General features: G+C 35.4%; 1 protein-coding gene across 1 annotated transcript in view; it reads right to left on the reverse strand.

Moving 5' to 3' along the window:
* The window catches only part of ADGRA3 (adhesion G protein-coupled receptor A3), a 64,544-nt gene that overhangs the window by 25,135 nt on the left and 19,866 nt on the right, over positions 1-19,543 (reverse strand). Inside the window, exons 3-8 of the mRNA XM_075023854.1 lie at positions 13,948-14,019; positions 12,526-12,597; positions 11,549-11,620; positions 9,791-9,951; positions 7,720-7,933; positions 6,585-6,749 (exon numbers count right to left, since the gene is read on the reverse strand). Of these exons, the coding sequence (XP_074879955.1) occupies positions 6,585-6,749; positions 7,720-7,933; positions 9,791-9,951; positions 11,549-11,620; positions 12,526-12,597; positions 13,948-14,019 (756 nt within the window). The remainder of the gene's footprint in view (positions 1-6,584; positions 6,750-7,719; positions 7,934-9,790; positions 9,952-11,548; positions 11,621-12,525; positions 12,598-13,947; positions 14,020-19,543) is intronic.

Here is a 19,543-nt window from a genome sequence, read left to right on the forward strand (position 1 = left end):
ATTTAAAGGGCCACTTTGGCTCGCCTTCAGTATTTTCAAGCTGTTCATATTTGTGTACCATTAACAAAATGAGTTCCAATGCTAGCATGCTTTTTTTTTTTTTTAATTCTTTCATGAGGTTGCAGGTAGAAAGAAAAAGGTGCTTATAAAATTACTAAAAATAGTTTACCTTTTTTAAATAAAAAAACCCTTGCCTTCATGAAAAATTCTATATTAACACTATAAAAAGTTAAATACATAGTAGAAAGCCCTGCAAGCTTTCTACTTGTCCCATTCACATGCATCAATGTAACTTTCAAATGACTGCATACATATCAATACTAAACTGCAGATATGAACAGAAGACTACAGTTACAGTAATTAAGAAACAGTAGCAGTAGTACAACCACTTTGACAGATTTTGCAACCAATCATAACATTAAATAGAAATTAATGGGAAAAGAAAGTGTTCATAAAGTTAAGTAGAAAAGAATTCCTTTCACTCAAGATACATGAAACTAAGCACTTTAAGAAAACTTCTAACATTCTCTTAACTTCTTCCTCCAAAATTTTAGTGCATATTTTATCTGTATACACTTATACACATATAAAAATGAAATAAAGAATACATACATACAGAAAATTAAATTGCAATACACCTTTAGTGCACTGATCATTCATGAGATTCGAAGGAAACTTAAGAATAGAAAGAAACCACGCCTGAATTAAGCTGCAATGCCGAGAAGAGAAGACGAGAGGGACAAGGAATACTGGCCAGTGTGCCTGCCCCTGCTTCTGGCCCTCTCTCCTGTTAAGATATGTATAAGCAGTATTTTATCACTCAGAATAGTAACACTTAAAGTTTAAAAGCAAAAAACATACATACCTAAATTGCAGAATGCTAAGTATCTCAAATCCAATAACCCAACATGTAAGTTTAACTAAAACTGGGAGCAAAAGAGAGCTTCATTTGATCATCCCAGGCTTTCTGTACCATAATTAAGGTAAGCTCCTTGAACAGCCTTAAGAGCTAATACACTTTTTCTCAATTTTAAGTATTTCAAAGGGCCTTGCACAAAGCAGTTGTCTCCAAAAATCAAAATGGTTGAAGAAAAAATTCTGTTAGATTACACTGTGTTTGCTTTTACATCTGGACTGCATTTCAATAAGTGGCCATTTAGTCACTACTATCATCTAAATTAAGACATGCAGAGAACATACATATATTTGAAAAAAAAAAAATTCTGTGTTTGCAGTAAACACCTTGAAGAATGTTCCATTTCAGGAAATTATAATTTAAGTAATATTGCCAAAACAGAGAAACTGAACAAGTAACTGCATTCTTCTTCCTTATTCATCAGTTAAGTAACTTCTCTTAATGAAGATGCTGGGACTTATCACAGTTCTTTCGCAAAGAGAATAACTCTAGGGATGGACAAAGGCAAAAGGCTACTCTTCCCAATTATATTAAATTATGCAAAAAATTAACCTTTTGGGGTATACTGAAAGTCTTCTCTATCTCAAATTCCTATTTATTCCTAATCAGCTCCAACAGAACATATTCAGTAATGGAAGAAAGACTCTTACTTCAGGCCATTTTGACAAACATTACTTTGAGCTGCTTGTTGCCCAAACCTAAGATAGCTGCTGGTGGCATCCTTAAAATGCACAGGTCATGGCAACAACCATAAAAGAATTCAAAGTCAGTAAGGAATCTAATAGAAAAGACTAGACAATAATTACAACAAACCAAAACAGAAAATAAAGGCTTAAATTTTACTACCTTTTAGAACAGCTTTGGCATTACAAATCAGTTCTCCATATTGTAGTGACTTCATTTAATTAAGAAATGGAAACTTAATACTATGAACATCACCATAGTATCTGAATACTAAAAGAGACTGAAGATTATTTAAGTATCATAGCAGAGCTTCATCCAGCCTAGAAAATGCATACACTTAAATTCAGAGCCTCAGCAGCCACTTCAAGAAATTAACAGAATCGTCACCATTCAACCTTTATCAGAAAGGAAAACTTATACTAGAATTGGTGGCAATGGAGGTGGTTAAAAGAAAGAAGGAAAAAAAAAAGAATTAGCACAGTTTTTAAATGCCAGGAATCATATACAGGCATTTTAGAGAATGTAAATTAACTCAAAGAACAGGTATAGATTCTGCAATGGTAATGTAAATTATTTACCATCTTTTCTCCCGTATAGAAGAAAAACCAGCAGTAAGGACAAAAATCTTCCTTAGAAAAATCACAACAGCCTTTGTAAATTGCTGCAATCCCAGTAGTGACCTTAGTGCAACACTACATGCACTCCAGCAAGGTAATAAAAACATCACTTTGGATCATGTCTTGCCAACTCTGATCATGGACAGCAAGTTAGGGATCTGCTGGGAAGGGAGGAAGGGATAAGGGGATACAATAGATGTAAACTTATTTAAGTCTCTGAAATTTCTGGATGGACAAATTAAAATAAAGTCTAATCAACATGGACTGGAAGAACAAGTACGAAGATGAGCTACTTCTATGCTCGCACTTCTTATGGATACATAATGAGCCTTCAGAGAATGAAGCCAAAAAGTAAACAGGCAGATGAAGACAACTGTAAGTCAACTAGTACAGCTGTTAGAAGACATGCAGGCTCACAAACACCTTGCATAATACACCCAAACCTCAGCTTCCAGAATGCAGAGCCAGGTTTCTAGAAAACACTGAAAATGGAGTGCCAAAACATCACTTCCAAAACAATTTTATCAGCACTGAAATTCTAGTATTAAGTTTCTACATCAAAGATGCCACTTTGAAAGAGATATCTGTCTCTGTCTTTAGACTTTTCTGAAAGTTGTATTTTTCCAAAGCATTTTAAGCTAAAGCATGGTTGGCTCAGTTTTGACTGAATGTATCACCTTACAGACTTAGGATAATTTAAACTCTGCAGTCCTGACAGATGTTGTATGACACAATCTCCAAGATAAGTGCTTTCACTGAAAAATGGCATGTGCCATTTCTTTCCTCACTATTTACACCTAGTGCTAAAGAATTAGAAAAAGAGAAACCAGAATGAGACACTAAGACTCAAACGAAAAGCAAGTTTTTCAAGAGAGCTTTAATTACTATATTTTTAAACAAGTATAATTTCTAAGCTATATGTATCTTCTGGAACTTCTGTAGCCATCAAATGGAAAAAAGTGAGAGTTTCAGTGTTTAACAATACTTGAAAGGTTATTAGATTATCACAAGATTATTTGCCTTCTCTCCCTGTTCTCTGCACTTCCCCTATTTTTTTAATCCATCTCTTTCCCTTTTGCTATTGTCCTTTGATTCCTACTACATTTACTTTTCATTCATCTCCCTATACAGCATTTTATCTTTTACCATGATCTTCTCAAAAGAATACTAGCAATGCCAGACAGTCATACAGTCTGTGCTACCTTTATAACAAATTTAGATATCTACAGAAATGTTTTACTAATAATACTAATATATTATTCATCTAATGATTTATAGAAAGCTTTCTACTAAACTAGACATAAAAGGTGAGCAATTTAAAACTCCCAGCTTTCTACCACAGTATTACACAAAACCAACACAAATGCACAGCATCACTAAGAGAAGCGCTTCATGGGGAACAGTGTCCCTTATCCTCTTTCCTCTCCTATTCACAATACCCGTTGTGTGGGTACAAGTTTCTTTGCAGCCCAGTGGCAAATGAGATAGGGGAACTAATTCCAGTTGTAACTACACTTCCCTTATTGCCTATTTTTGCTAAGTGAATGCTAACCTAGACCATTCTCAGCAATGAACAGCTTCCTCCCAATACCTCTATGAGGTGAGCTGATGAGGCATTCTCCACTTTCCACGAAGCCAGAGAGGACACCCCTCCAGCAGGGCTCACAAGGTGACTAATGACGTGAAATTCTCATCATGCAAACAAAGGCTACCTAAGTGTGGCTGCATTCTTAACTTCTTGTGAGCCTAAGCTTGAGTATCTTTCACAGTTTACCCAACTGCTAGCAGAAGTGCAAATTTGGACTGTATTAACACTCTTATTTCATCACTGTTTATAATTAGGTGCTCAAAATTTATCACATATACATGAGAGGAGACAGCTGTGGGGGAAAAGATGGTTCATTTACATTTAAGTACTGTAATTTCATTTCAGGAAAAAAAGTCAGACCATGAGATTATAAAAGAATCCTTTCCTTCATGCATATTAATTCTGTTTTGAAAGCATTCATTTCTTTAAACCAACAATAACTTTCAGTTACAATAAGTCTTTATATCATAATTTCATTAGCTTACAGGTAGTCTAATTTTTTTTCTTATTGCATCTTAGTAATTCTCTAAATTCAGCATGACAATTACAGTTTTAAGAATAATTACACTCAGTGAGTAAGTTTTCAAAAGGATAATTCTTATATTTAAGAACGAATTCTATCAACTACCAACATAAAATTATTCTAAACACAACAGTTGAAGGATTTACTGAAGCAGAAGCACTAGGTTACATTTTAACATGTTAACTGTATTTTCAATTTAATAATGTATTGTAACGTATTCAAGGATATTATCTGAGTAAGACTTAAAAGAATATCTAAAAAAAAAAAATTGATTTCATGATGAAGACAGTTTTTGCCTAATCTTTATAAACTCATGCTAAACTACTATTACTGAGCCAAAGACACTGAAGACAAACATCCTCCTTCACTATGCTTTGCTATCCCATCTCTGAAGGGATAAAAATCTAGATGCCAGTTTTGAAACAGCTTCCAAGCTAAAATGACTAACCAGTTCCAACTAAAAGACTATAAAAACAAATTCACCTAGGATCATTTACAGCCATCTGCTCAGAACCATTTTCTCACTAGTCAAAGCCTTATTTCCATATGGTCTCAAAGGTGAAAAATTACTCTTTATTATTACTCTACCTAAACTACAAATGGAAGTCTGTTATAGTAAACCCAGACATAGTGAACTTTTTGATAAGCTGAACATTTCCTGAAATCTTATTTCTTTCTACTGAATTCCAGAGGGGGTAAATCCTATTACACTGAACAGCCACTGAACAGCACAGGTTAATTTAATGGAAAACACTTTGAAATAAGCCTTTACCATCTGTTTTCACCTCTAATGGCAAATCAAAGAAGAACGATTCACACTTGTATCATAAAAAAAAGCGTAAGTGATTTAAATAGATGTGTTCTTTGATGAATACAGCATGCATCTGTTTGACTTTCTTCACCTTTTATCTTAAGAAGGAATTTCTCATTTTCTAATGTAACACTCATCCCTGCAGTTGAAACCACCACAGTGTAAAAAGAGGATATGCACAAAGTTTCTCATATAAATAATTCCTTACAATGTGAAAGTGAAGCTCTTCAGTAGTTCCAAATTGCCTCTGTGCAGCAAGTGATCTTAACACTACTTCCCTTACTAATATTTCCTCATACTCGGGTACCCTTCTTCTCAAATTGTCCAACTGATGAACATAAAGATGAACTCAGAACAAATGCTCTCAGCCAGGACTTTACCTGAATTTTTGCTACAACTGGAGAAGGCCTTCTGTACTTGAAAGATTGTTTTTTCTCCCCCAAAAAACTATGTCCCAGCAACATGTATTAACTTACTTTTCATTTCTTAAAATAAAAGATTTATGGTCTTAGATTTGTTGTACAGAAGGAAGATGACTTTAAAGAACTCTAATGTACACAGGGAAAGGAAGTTTAGAAACGTAAACAAAAGATCAAGCAGAAGATCAACATAGCTAAGCAGCATAAGTGAAAATAAATGAGTGGGTAAAAGCAGTTATTACAACATTAAGAAACCCTACAAACCATAGTGAAAACATATGCTATGACATACACTAATTCTCAGTAGGAGCTACTGCAGGGAGGTACAACACAGAGTAGTTATAAAGGGAATTACCTTACATATAGAGAATCTATACAGAAGCTATCTGTTACAGCTGGCACCTCCAGGAGTAACGTGTTGTTAGAGTGAACCAGCAGCAGAAAGATCAGAAAAGGGAAAACAGGTGAAGAGGTAAGAACAAAAGATAAAATACTCTACAATACCCAACACAATGGAACATCAGAGCTACCACTACAGTCCCAACAGTCATTAAAAGGAAGCACCACTCATATTATTTACTCTAATACTCACAGGGGAAAAAACCAAACCTATATTACATATTTCTTATATAGTGATTTTGTCATACAGAAGCAGGAGGGTTTTAAAAAGAGAACGATAACCTGGTGGAACTGCCCCCCCCCCCCCCCCCCCCAGTATGTGATCCAACTCTAACTTGCAGATCATCTAAAAAGTTTTACTCTATTCCGATAATTTCATTTATATATTTCAAATATCATAGCTTAATTTCCATCTCCTCCAAAGATGTGAGTTAACAGGCTCAAACTTTAACGCTTCATGGTATAGTTGTGCATACTTCTTTCAACACATACTAATTTAGAACAGTTAAAAATCTATTACACACCATTTACAAACGAACATCCACATAGGTGTCTTTAAAGCATAATACTGTAGTTAAAATTAAATGGACTTTTCTTTTCTCTGAAAAAAAAATTGAGGTTACCAACCTGAAATCCCCTTTATTGTTCACAACCCTCTCTGGAGGGCAGTACTGTGCAGAACTTTCTAACACCACAATGTCTACTGTCCTTGTGTTATTCCCACGTCTGGTTTGCACATGGCAACCCCAGTTTCCTGTGGAGCCAGCCTGAATGTTTGAGATTGTCAGTGCACTGGGAAGATAAAATAAAAAATAAAATAAACAAATAAAACTCAACAGTCTTGCAATAAAATTTATATAAGCTTTTACCAAAAGATGAATAAAGTACAGAAAGACAATGGAAGAAACAACCAATTACATACAACTGTGTGATCTTACAAAACCAGAGCTATCTATGAATCAATGTACTGTAATTAACAGGGAAATATTTACTACTCTTTTAGCTCTCAATTTTGCCAGAGTAGGAAAGAAAAAGAACAGCCATGGGAAAAAGTTCCTTGACTTCAGAGAGAAGAGATGAGAAATCCCAATTCCCCAAGTGTTATCATTGATCTTCAACACAAAATTTTTATAGTTTTTCCAGAAAGGCCAAACTAAAATAACTTCCCAAATGCATAATTTGTGATAAAGTTAGAAGCCCTAATTTACTAATACAATTACAGGATATATAACCACTCTGTAGATGCTGAATGAATCAAAAATCTGCTGCAGGCAGAATAAATTATAGATGTCTGCTGGCAATCCTCAATATTACCAACTGTGGTGTGCTCAAAAGGAAGAGGAAAGAATCCATGAGTAGTTCACTTAAATGCCTTGTTTTTGCAATTTTAATGTTCCAGTAGAACAAATGCATCCTACCACAAATATATATTACATGAACTGCATTGGGTAGTCCTTGGAGATAATTAAAACCCAACTGCAACAGTCCTGGACAACCTGTTCTAACTAACCCTGTTTTAAGCAGGTGGGTTTGACTCATCAAATCTCTAGACATCCCTCCTCAAACTTAATAGTTAGCAACAGTGACCAAACCCAGGTAATTTAAGAGATGTGTGAAGTTGCAGACTACTTCCCTCCTTGGGATGTTTCTGTCTATGTATGTTCACTCAGTGAGGATATGAGGGGGCCTTACTGGTTATGGAAATAGTCACTAAATCAGAGCAGAGAATAAAAAGAAATACATTTTCTCTTCATGAATTCACCTTGCAATCAGTGAGCAGTTATGAATCATGTTTTTTTCAACAAAAATACCCTGGGACTCATCAGTTTCCACTATCTTTCCATCCTGATACCACAAGACTTGCATGTCTTGATCAATATATGAAGCCATACATTGGAAGGGTAGACTATCTCCTTCAAAGACAACTTGACGGTGAGATGGAGTCATATAGAAAGATGGTAATTCAAGTGGTGGTTCTAGAATTCAAGAAATAAAAGCACAATTAATAGCAAGAATCTGCTATACAAATAATTTTCAAAAAAGGAGAAAAATACACTGAGTATCAATTATTGATAAAACTTGTAAGCTGCATCTTGCAAGATTTATACAAAAACTACATTGGATGCATCAGATATTGAAAAATACAAATTCTCATCAAATTCTTTTTCAAAACATGTATTCCTTTAACACATTTAAAAAATAATTTGCTAGCCCACTAAAAGAGTGAAAAATATAAACTTGAATGAAAAAATATATTTATGCATTTTATTTCTTCACAATTTCTCACTAGATTTCAAAATCACACACACGTTTTATTACTCTGTCAGATGGAATAACTCTAATACAACAAAAGTTAAGCAAGTTGTTCATGGTTTCATCACAACAAGAAGGCTAATCAACAAGAGAATCAACATGTAGGAAAGTAAGTCATAAAATGAAGGCCTTCAGAAATTTGGTCTTGGAATAATTTGCACGTCTGAAGTCACATAGCTAGACTTTGGAAAAAAAATTATCAGTTTCTGATTCCTCTTGTGAAGTTTAGGTAAAAATCTCTGAAAAGCATGGATTAGCAGGAAAAAGTAGTTTATCTCCAGAGACCACACCTCACCCTTAGTTTCTACACACTAACATCCACAATCACCAATTTATTTATTATTTATTTCCAGAAGCAAACACCACCAAATCATGACTAAAGAACAGCCTTTGAAAAAGAATCATTATTGCCACTTGCACTGGGTTTGCATAGCAAGGTTTTGTTAGAGGGGGGAGTTACAGGGGTGGCTTCTGTGGGAAGCTGCTGGAAGCTTTCCCTATGTCCGACAGAGACAAGGCCAGCTGGCTCCAAAACGGACCCATTGCCGGCCAAGGCCAAATCCATCAGCAACAATGGTGGTAGCGCCTCTGGGATAACTTATTTAAGAAGGGGGGAAAAAAACCTGTGTGGCAGCAGTCCGAAGACAGGAGTGAGAACATGTAAGAGAAACAACCCTGCAGACCCCTAGGTCAGTGAAGAAGGAGGGGGATGAGGTGCTCCAGGCGCCGGAGCAGAGATTCCCCTGCAGCCCGTGGGGAAGACCATGGTGAGGCAGGCTGTCCCCCTACAGCCCAGGGAGGTCCATGGTTGAGCAGATCTCCACCTGCAGCCTGCAGAGGACCCCACGCCAGAGCAGGCTCCTGGCAGGACTTGTGACCCTGTGGGGGAGCCACGCTGGAGCAGTTCATGAAGAACTGTAGCCCACTGGAAAGACTCACGTTGGAGAAGTTCATGGAGGACTGCGTCCTATGGGAAAGACCCCACGCTGGAGCAGGGGAAGAGAGTGAGGAGTCCTGCCCCTGAAGAGGAAGGAGCAGCAGAAACGTGTGATGAACCGACCACAACCCCCATTCCCTGTCCCTCTGCACTGCTGGGGGCAAGGAGGTAGAGAAAATCATGAGTAAAGTTAAGCCCAGGAAGAAGGAGGGGTGGGGGGAAGGTCTTTTTAAGATTTGGTTTTATTTCTCCTTATCCTAGTCTGATTTGATTGGTAATAAATGAAATTACTTTCCCCAAGTTGAGTCTGTTTTGCCTGTGATGCTAATTGCTGAGTGATCTCTTCCCATCCTTATCTCGACCCACAAGTTTTTTTGTTGTATTTTCTCTCCCTTGTCCAGCTGAGGAGGGGAGGGATAGAACGGCTTTGGTGGGCATCTTACATCCAGCCAGAGTCAACCCACCACTATCATGTACGTGCTGAATTTCAGGGAAACAAAACAAAGTAAACAAGTCTGTTCACTAGTATTAACAGAATATGGAATGCATTAGAAAATAAGTATCAGTTGTCAGGAGAGCTTACCGCAGGTTAGAAGCTCCTGCTTAACACCAGTCACTGTCTGCGACTGAAGTGACTTGGGATAGGCACATTTAGTTTCACGTACAGTTATATTTCTTTCTTTTAACCACTGATGCATCCACAGTATGTTGCAATCACAAAGAAGATAATCAGTTTGAAATTCTCTGCAACACAAAATAGATATTCACAGTGATAAAAGGCAACACTCAAAGGTCTGAAAGCTTGACATCAACAGCTGTGCAATGCCCCTCATTGTCACAGACGTACGGACCACAAGCAAACCCCAGAATACAGCAGAGTTGCCTAGCACTACATATTGGAAGATACTCTAATCCTCCACAAGCTGTGGTCTGAAAACAAAAGTATGCGCTCCCCAAGGAAAGGAATCCTCTCCATAAATATGGGGAATATCTTTAATACCTGCGCGTGAAAAAATTTCTAGTAATTTCCTTCATGGAGGGAGTTCACATTATTTAAGTGAGCAATAACAAGGAATTGCTTGAATATGCATCAGCATAACTTAAGAACACAATTGATTGCTTCATTTTAGCAATCAAATGCTTTAACAGTAATATCAACAGAAATACAAAAATAGCCTCTCACCTATTTCTCTTTTCAGAACCACTATTCACACAATTTTAGTGGTAGTTTTATTCTGCTTTATATGAAAATCATATAAGGCTTTTCACTGATTCATAAAGTCTTCTCTGTATAATTTAATACTTTCTACTAAAAAGACATACCAGATCCCCCCACCGGTGTGTGTTGTATTCAGATAAATTAAAAAGAACACAAATATTCTACCTGTTTAGAAGCAGTTAAAAAAAAAAAAGTACCAAAAAGTATCACTCTGTCTACACTGTTTTTACCTCTAGTGCAAACATGTTTTCTTTTTTCTTTTTGCAAATGTCTAGAGGATAACACAGCATCACAGGCAGAACACTTCAAACACTAAATCAACATGCCTGTGAAATTCCATTTGGTCTTTGTTCACAGGAATTCCTCCAGACACACACATTTTTAATAGCAACAGTTATATCCAGGTTCTCTTGTCAGACCTGTGATGTTCTTGGACAGCAACCTTGATATACACAATTAAAATACTAGGAATAACAACTTATGAACAATTAAAAGAAGCCAGAGGAGGGAAAGTAACATTTGCCTTTATAAACAAGAAATTAACTCTGTGTCAAAGCCAGAGCTTTTGAGAAAGTCCCAATACAGTGAGCCAACTGTCATGACTACCAGGGAAAAATGCAAGCTAGTCATCAGCACTGATAATTTTTTTCATTTGCTTTCTTCCTTACACAAGATTACAACTCTCATGAAATTTAAAGAGAGAAAAATAACATAAAGTTGAGATGTACTCACTGTTACATGTAACAAAACTATACTGTTCTTCAAGGACTAAAATCTTCCTTAAAAGTATTTGTTTCCTTTCTTAAAAAACGTTTAAAACACTGTTTATTTAATATAAAGTAATAAATGATGCATACAGAATGAAACTTTCAGAAGCCCAGATGCCAGTATAGCTTTGTTCTCTCAGAACTAGGTAACGAATACCAAGCATCTTTTGAAGGAGTTATATAAACACCCATATATCTGTACACATCCCATGCACTTATTCAGATAAAGAAACCACTGTTATGAGTTTTAAAATTAAAACCACAAGACTGTAGTACAAGCAAGTGTATATACAATTATTTTTGTAAAGAACACAAATGATCATGCAAATTAAGATTAGATGCAATAAATACTTACAGAGACTTTAGTGAACCAAGATGATCAAATGTTCCCTGTGTAAGTGTAGAAAACAGATTTCCAGAAAGATTCCTAAGAAATAGAAATATCATGATTTGAACTCATGCTCAAGCAACTGACATTTGAAATAAAATAATGTTGTCTTGAAGAGGGATTTTTTTAAAACCTACAAGATACTATTATGACACTGTCATAGTTCACAAGACTGAAAGAATAATAATCAGGTCTGCCCTGCAAAAATCCCAAAATGAACTGTTCCCCAACACTTCTTTTTTAGCTGAAGAATTTTAAGATTGGCAACAAGGATTGAATGCAAATACTTTATTTTTATTTAAAGCAACAACTAGCATATGTTGAGCACACGTTTCAAGAAGTTTAAAATTAACTTTGTTGTTCACAGTGAACTGATGTGTTGCTATTAACATGCTGTAAGAAGCATGCTAGATCTAGCAGAATATTTTTTAAAAAAATTGTACATCCCAGTTTCTCTGTATCAGTGAAAGCACTGCATAAGAAGCTAACAATCAGGGCAAAGAAACATTCCATAATCTTACATGTTATTTTCTTAAAGTAAATGAAGAACTACAAAACATGCAAGAAAGCCAGCAAAACACAACCATGCTGATGCTGTGGTAAAAGGCAGGATATTAAAAGATTCTGTAACCCTGAAATAATTTTCTTGGGAAAATATTTTGTACAGTCTGCTACTCTCCCCCCCCCCCCCCCCCCAAGAAACTGGAAAATGGTTGCAAAGTAGGCAGGGCACCCAGCACTGTGGTTCTGGTTGCCCCTGCTGCCCCCCCCCCCCCCTTTTTTTTTTTTAAGCTTGCTACTGAGTAACAAACCACAATCATAGCCACACTGCATGTCTTTCAAGCACACACTTAAAACAAACTACTCCCATTGAAACAAATAATGTTAACTTACATAAGACTAAAACTTAAAAAGTGAAATTATATACAACAAATTATACTTACAATCTAATAAGATTTACAAGTCCTCTAAATATATCTGCATTCAGGCAGCCTATTCTGTTATTAGTTAAGTCTCTATAAATAGGAAAAAGCAAAAATCGGAATAAACTGGTTTATTTCCAAGTGACATACAGTCTGCAAACAGAAGTATTTCAACTAAAATTCATGAGTAACAGATTGCACCATATATACATTTAGTCTTTTTCAGCAAAACCCAAAGATACTGCTATATGGGTGTATACACATGCACATAAGAGTCCTTATCCCATTTCTAAAGTAATAATGGTTTGCCCATATATTGCTAAATGAGCCTAGCCTTACCAGTAAATCCCCTTAGAACAGGCTTGCCTTATATCACTACAAAGTAAATTTTCATATTTGTACAGTATATTCATCACATGTGCTACATCACTTCATCTTCTGACGTGCCAGAGACCTATACTAGTGCATTTATTGTACATAAATAGGACCATTTCTATATTCATACTTACATAAATATTTAAATATTATATATTTTACAATGTAGGTCTTAAATTGAATTGCCAAAAATTCTTAAAAGAATAAAAATTAAGCTTGCAATTAGTAATAGCCCAGAATTGGTCCTTCAGCTTTATTTTTAAGGTTTTCAAAAGTGCAATTACCAACAAAATTTCCTTTTAAGTCAGCCAGATAATCTGATCAGTGAAAACGAACATATATACTACAAAAATTTAAGAAGGAAAGCTGTATGCTGACTAAAAGGGGGGGTGGGGGGGCCAGACGTCATCACTACGACTTAAAAGCTGTCCCAGATATTCCAAAAATCTGAAGAGTGTTTTAAAAAAAGAAAAAGGAAAAAAAAAAGGGGGGGGACGGGACGGGACATGGAGAAAAAGGGGCCATCATGCTGAGGTCTTTTTTTCAAGTTTGAGCTGGGACAGAATTTTTACAGCCAAGGTATAAATCCCCCAAAAATGTGTTAATGGGAATGCTGGCACAACCTTCAGCATTAACAGCGCTGTAACTTCAGTGTAGTATTAATAGCAAGGGACTCTTGTGTTCCACTATGACTTTCGGGGGGGGGGGATCATAAGGAGTTTAACATTTAAAGCCAGACTTGATGGCATCAAAGCTCTGAATGAATGTTCACACAGTGATGTTTCAAGTCACTGAAATACAAAAAGGAAGGAATAATACAAGAGACTGTCAATAAAAATAAGTGAAACTGCAAAGCCACAAGCAGTGGATGTTCTTCAGTCATAAAAGTGAAAGCAGACTTTGTTTTATACATATGTATGTGTGTGTATAAATTTAGACAGCATACACATATTCAATTTGTAATATATAATAGCTGTGCTGCCTAAATTTGCAGAACCTAAGACTTATCTACTCTCAGGGTTTTTTTGTTTGTTTTGTTTAAACTGACTAGATAGATATACTACTTACAGTCTTTTCAGAGATGAAAGCCCCAGAAAAGCTCCTGGATCTATAGTACTAATAAGGTTGTTCTTAAGGTCCCTGTAGAGAAAAATTAAGACATTACATTTGCCACAAACTACCCTTTAAAACAGGTACACATGCATGAAGATACGCTTTCCTCAACTTGTTCGAAAACTGCCCAAAAAACGTATACAACACATTTCTGCTTTCTCCAACATAGTATCTCTCAAAATTTGAAAATCTGCATTTTAAATAGAAAGAAGAATATAAACAGCATGTGTATTCCTTTAAATATTCTATCAGTTCCTATCACATGAAAGGGTATAGAGTCAAAGATACTTTGCCACAGTGTCTAAATAGATTACACTGCTCAGGGTGTAACATGCTTATTACACCATACAATACTGTTTAGCACAGTGTTGTCTTCTTCAGCCTACTGAATTTTAAATACTTTAGTAGTGCTCAACACCTACCAAAAGAAGCAAAACAAGATCCTAAAAATACACCAAAGACACAACATGGAAAGTTTCCACCAATATTACTGGCACAAAAGCAAAGCCCTGGCTGAGAATCCCAAATAAAGCTGGCGAAAAAACTCAAGACCACATATTTTTAAATTTTAAGTTTCCAGAATAGGAGATTATAAGGAGAAATATAAAATAACTATGCCATTTAACTGCTTTATTAATTGTAGAAGTGATATAGGAGTTTTAACTCCTAACTCGAGATATTTTGCAGATACAGCTTAATTCGAAAGGTCACAGAAAGCATCTGCCAGCATCCACACAGTTTTGAACAAACTTTATCACTGCATGAATGCTAAAATTATTTCTACCTCCTTATTCATCCAAGATTTTTACTATAATACTATCTGAAACTTCGCAGGCACTTATTACTATGAGAAAAATTTCTCATTCCTTGGTAATATGTGAACATTTTGCTTTTGAAAAGAAAATTGGTAATTTCAATTAAAAGCAATGTTTTAGTAAGCAAGGGTAGAAAAAACATCCCCTAAATCTACCACAACATTAATAATTCTGCCTGAAAGAGAACAGTACAAGAGGATTACATCTACCATCACACAGATATGCCTGAGCGAAAATATAAATTCATCCCAAGATTTCACAACAGCATTTCCTGCAGCCAGATTAACAAATCATGGTACAACAGACAGTATCATGGCACATGGATCACACTTCAATGCTGCATCTAATAAACATTTAAAATACTTTAAATACTTTAGTTTTATCTTGCAGTAAAGTAATTTTCATTAAAACTATGACATATACACACTTCTTTTATCTCAATTTTAGTTTCTTGCCCTGTATGGTGGCAGGGACTGTCAACTACTTCCAAAGCAGTATCGGAAGCCTGAAGGACTGTAATGTTTTTAAGTCTCTTTCAGCAGGCTTATAAACCCAGTACCAAGACCATGACAAACCTGAGCATACTAAATGTTATTCATCACTTATTTACCATCAGTCTTTGGGACAGGGAAGAAAAAGTATATTTACTGTTCATATTTTAAATTTCAGTTTAAAATCACGTAACTCCTACTTAAACTTGAAATCTCACTGTGGAAAACACTCAGGGAAAAAAACCTTGATAGCATGCCTTGGAAATCCGCTAGTCTAGATTATCAGTGATCTTTAATTTCACTACTTAAATTCAAAGCGTACTCCCTGATACACCTCTTTCTTAAATCCACAGCTTCAGTGGAAAAAAACCAGTATAGTTTTAAAATTAAAAGCAAGAGTTCTACTACTTCCACAACCTGTTTATACATTTTGTCAGATTAGTTGATAAAAACTGACTAGTCTATTCTTTATGCAATTTTTTGCTTTTTTCCCCTCCACTTAGTAGGACTTAACACCAGTTCCAGAAGGATAATTATACTAGAATTAATAAAATCTTTTTGAAAAGAAATGACAACAATTTTCATGTTTTCATAGAACTCTTTCAAAGTATATTCTGTATTTAGTAAATAAGATACCAAAGCATTAATGAACCACTATACTAAAGTAATTTTTAAAAAACACCCTTAATGCCCAAAGTGTTAGCATTTTCTCAATGTGCAACTACAACAGTTGGGGAGTATCTGGGGGTTTTTATCCCCCCCCTCCCAGTGGCAGTCATTAGTAAGCACTAGCAACGTATTCATCTATCAGAAAGTATTAGCAGATGAAAACTGTGAAATACAAAGAGATATTTAAAGATCTCAAAATTAACACAGTGCTGACATGTCTGGCAGCTCTTCAGAGATAGTAAAAGATGTTGATACACAGGCTGCTGCAACTGTCAGGACTCCAGGATCTAGGACAGTTTCTAAATGAAGAAATGACAGTTGTGGTTAAACCAACAGACTGATAGGATTCTCACATAAAAGGGAGGTGCGGGAGACAATCTCATTAGAAAGTTGTGTTTGGCTTTAAAATTGCTGTTGTATTTATAAGTGTTAAAAACATTTATAAAAACTACTGATTTTTAGCAACAGAAATTTGCTCATCTCAGCGGATGATTATCATTTTTCTTTGTCAAAGCTCAACCGACAGGATATAGTTATAGATATTTATTTGTCCAAACAAAAGAAAATCTGTCCAAACGAAATCCATTAGAGGAGAGTTTCAGTTAGGGTAATATTACAACTTCCCCAAGCTCTAGCTTATCAATACTTTTTTTATCTTACAGTAACTGCATCTTTCATCTAGCAATTAAAAATACTGCTACAAAAAAAACCCACAAGCCAGGCAGTGGAGCAATCTTACACTGCGAACCTATTAAAAAAAAATTAATTTTCTCTTAAATCTAAACAGCACTGTGGATAAGCATGGCCCTGTATTTATCAGAGAAGGTGACTGAGATTAGGATCATAGAAAAACTTAGGTTTTAAGGCATGTGTTGAAGTCATGTAGTCCAACTTCTGGCTCAAAGCATAACTAAAATCAGATTAACTGCCCTGCTGCTATGTCCAGTGCGGTCCTCAAAACCTCAAAGGACATAGATTTCATCACCTCATCACCCAACTCTGAGTGTTTAACCATTCTCATTATGAAGAATTTTCTTAAGTCTAATTGGAACGCCCTTTTTCAAATCTGTGATTAAGTGGGCAAATAGCAACTTAGCAACAAGCAAAAATATTTTTAAGAGCCTGACAACCACACCTAATGTTATCTTGTTAGGATATTTTTCTTATCTTAATGAAAGAGTACTTAAATGTAACTATAGATTGCCACGTAAAAAACAAAATCCTTTCATTTCATTAGAATTTATAATGAAATGTTTCAGTGGCCAGTTGTCTATGACTTAAAAGTGCATATATACATACTTAAAAATTACTTATGTATAAATACATATTACTTATAATTTACTGCTTTCTGTCTCAGCACAGTAAAGATTGTCTTAATTATTACTTAATCATCCTGCAGGCACAAACAAACAATGCATATATATACATACTGACATGTATAAATTATTTAGTCTTTTCTTCCTGAACAGAACTTGAGAATGAACATCCAACAAGAAACACATTAGCTACAATGGACTCTTACTATATGAAATGACTTTTCAAAAAGGAAATGGGGGAAGAGTACAAAGAAATTGCAAAAATAGGTTAAACATTACATAAAGTCAGCCTATCCCTCCCACAGCTCTATGGAGTGTAGATTTTTTTAGGCAGGCAGATCCAATAAATGCTTATGACTGATTAAACAATTTTTTTGTTTCCTCATCATTCTCTGTGTATGACTTAAATTCTACCCTATACATACATAGGCTTTCTCCCTAAAATATAGCAGGCTATATTTATTTTGAGTTTTCACCATCAGTGTACCAAAACTTTAGAGTACCATCAAAACTGTTGGTAACTGAAAGCCCAATACTTTACTGCATGTGGGTCTCAGATGTAGAATTCGGCTTTCAGGTCAACATATTCAAATTTTATGTGAGGATCAAGTGCTGCTGGATCTGTTTCACCAGGTTCAAGCAACCCTCTCTAGGAAAAGTAAACTGGCTCAAATCTATCACTGATTTTGATGATATTAGAGTAATACAACTCGAGAGCCCAGGTTTGTAAGGAAGCATGAAAGAGACACTTCTGAGACTTGGACATTTTCCAAATGAAAATTAAAAAGTTGTTACTGAAAATCATCTTTTGACTTTTTGAAAAGTTCTGACATATCCTTTTGACATCCCCTTGCATCTAAAGAAATCGACAGCAACTTAGATCACTTTGTTTTGCTCACCCCATCACAATGAAGAACTACAATAGTCAAAATTTCTTGAAGAATACAGAAGTTTTAAAAAAAAAATATGCTTGGGAATACCACACTTCTGCAAACTAAACAAAAGCTAGAACCTAGACCAGAAAACCTTTTTGCTTCCTTCAAATAACTTCCGTACTTCCAACAGTTCAGGATATTCCATTCAATTTCACAGCACAGATTTTTCAGCAGAGATTAGAAGCACATTTCCCCCACCATTCATCTTTCAGAAATTACCCAAGAAGCAGGTAAGGATGGGGAAAAAAAAAATATTTTGTTAGCCTAGCACTCCCAGTCTTCTCCTGAAAGAGCCACAGCTAACAGAAAGCTGGAGCTTCCAGAACCAAAACCAGAACTAAAGTTAGAGCAGAAAACAAGTTCCTGAATATTCATAAAACCATTTCTCTGCTCAGTAATATTCAAACAAGAAATACTGACACTTTCCAATTACTTTTTAAAGACTTCCAAAAAAAAAAAAAAAGTGTAAGTCTACCACTAGGAGAACTCAGGTCCATCTTTTCACATGCTCTGTTGCACTATCACAAGAAGAATTAAAATCAGAAATTGTTACTGTCTGAAAAAGTATTAGAAGCTCCTATTTTTATTTCAGGCTTCCATATATCTGCAGACTGGTGCTGTAAAAACAGGAGGAAAAAAATTTAGACTGTCTACAAATAACACTCCCTTCACACTGCATATCTTCCCTTTTCAAAGGTATATTAGTATATCCTAAAAATACATTGGTAAACCCTTGTCACTATTTACAGTTCAATAAATATCAAACCCTTTTCTTGCTATCAAAATATCTTACTGAATTCTGTGCCTGTCTCTTCCTCCTCTCTCCCTCACGTACAATGAAAAATAGTACTTTATAAATACATAAAGTAATCTTCCTTATCCTCGCAAAAATCAACAGGCAGCATTAGCTAGCTTCCAGATGGAAGGCAGCAGTTTGCTTCTAAGTTGCGGGACTTCGAATAATGCTATATAAAATCAAGTATCTACTAGGTGAAAAATTATCCGTCGCAAATTAGTTGTGCAAGAAGTTACTTTAACATTTAAACTGCAAGAGACTCATAGCAAAACATAGCATTAACAAAGTCAGTGGAGATTAAAATATTTAACATCTTTTTGTACAGACACTTTAATTACCACTTATGGCAGTAAAAATCTTTTACCTGCTTACTGTTATTCAGCTATTATTTGCATGAATTTTTTCCTACGACTAGATGTAGACATAGCATAGTCATTTTCTACTATAATTAACAAACATTTCACCCTCCGGCAAGACAAAACTCTTATTTTGGCAATCTTATCACCCTGTTTACAAAATGATGCATTAC

Source organism: Buteo buteo, chromosome 1, assembly GCF_964188355.1.
Source record: "Buteo buteo chromosome 1, bButBut1.hap1.1, whole genome shotgun sequence".
Taxonomy (NCBI): Eukaryota; Metazoa; Chordata; class Aves; order Accipitriformes; family Accipitridae; genus Buteo; species Buteo buteo.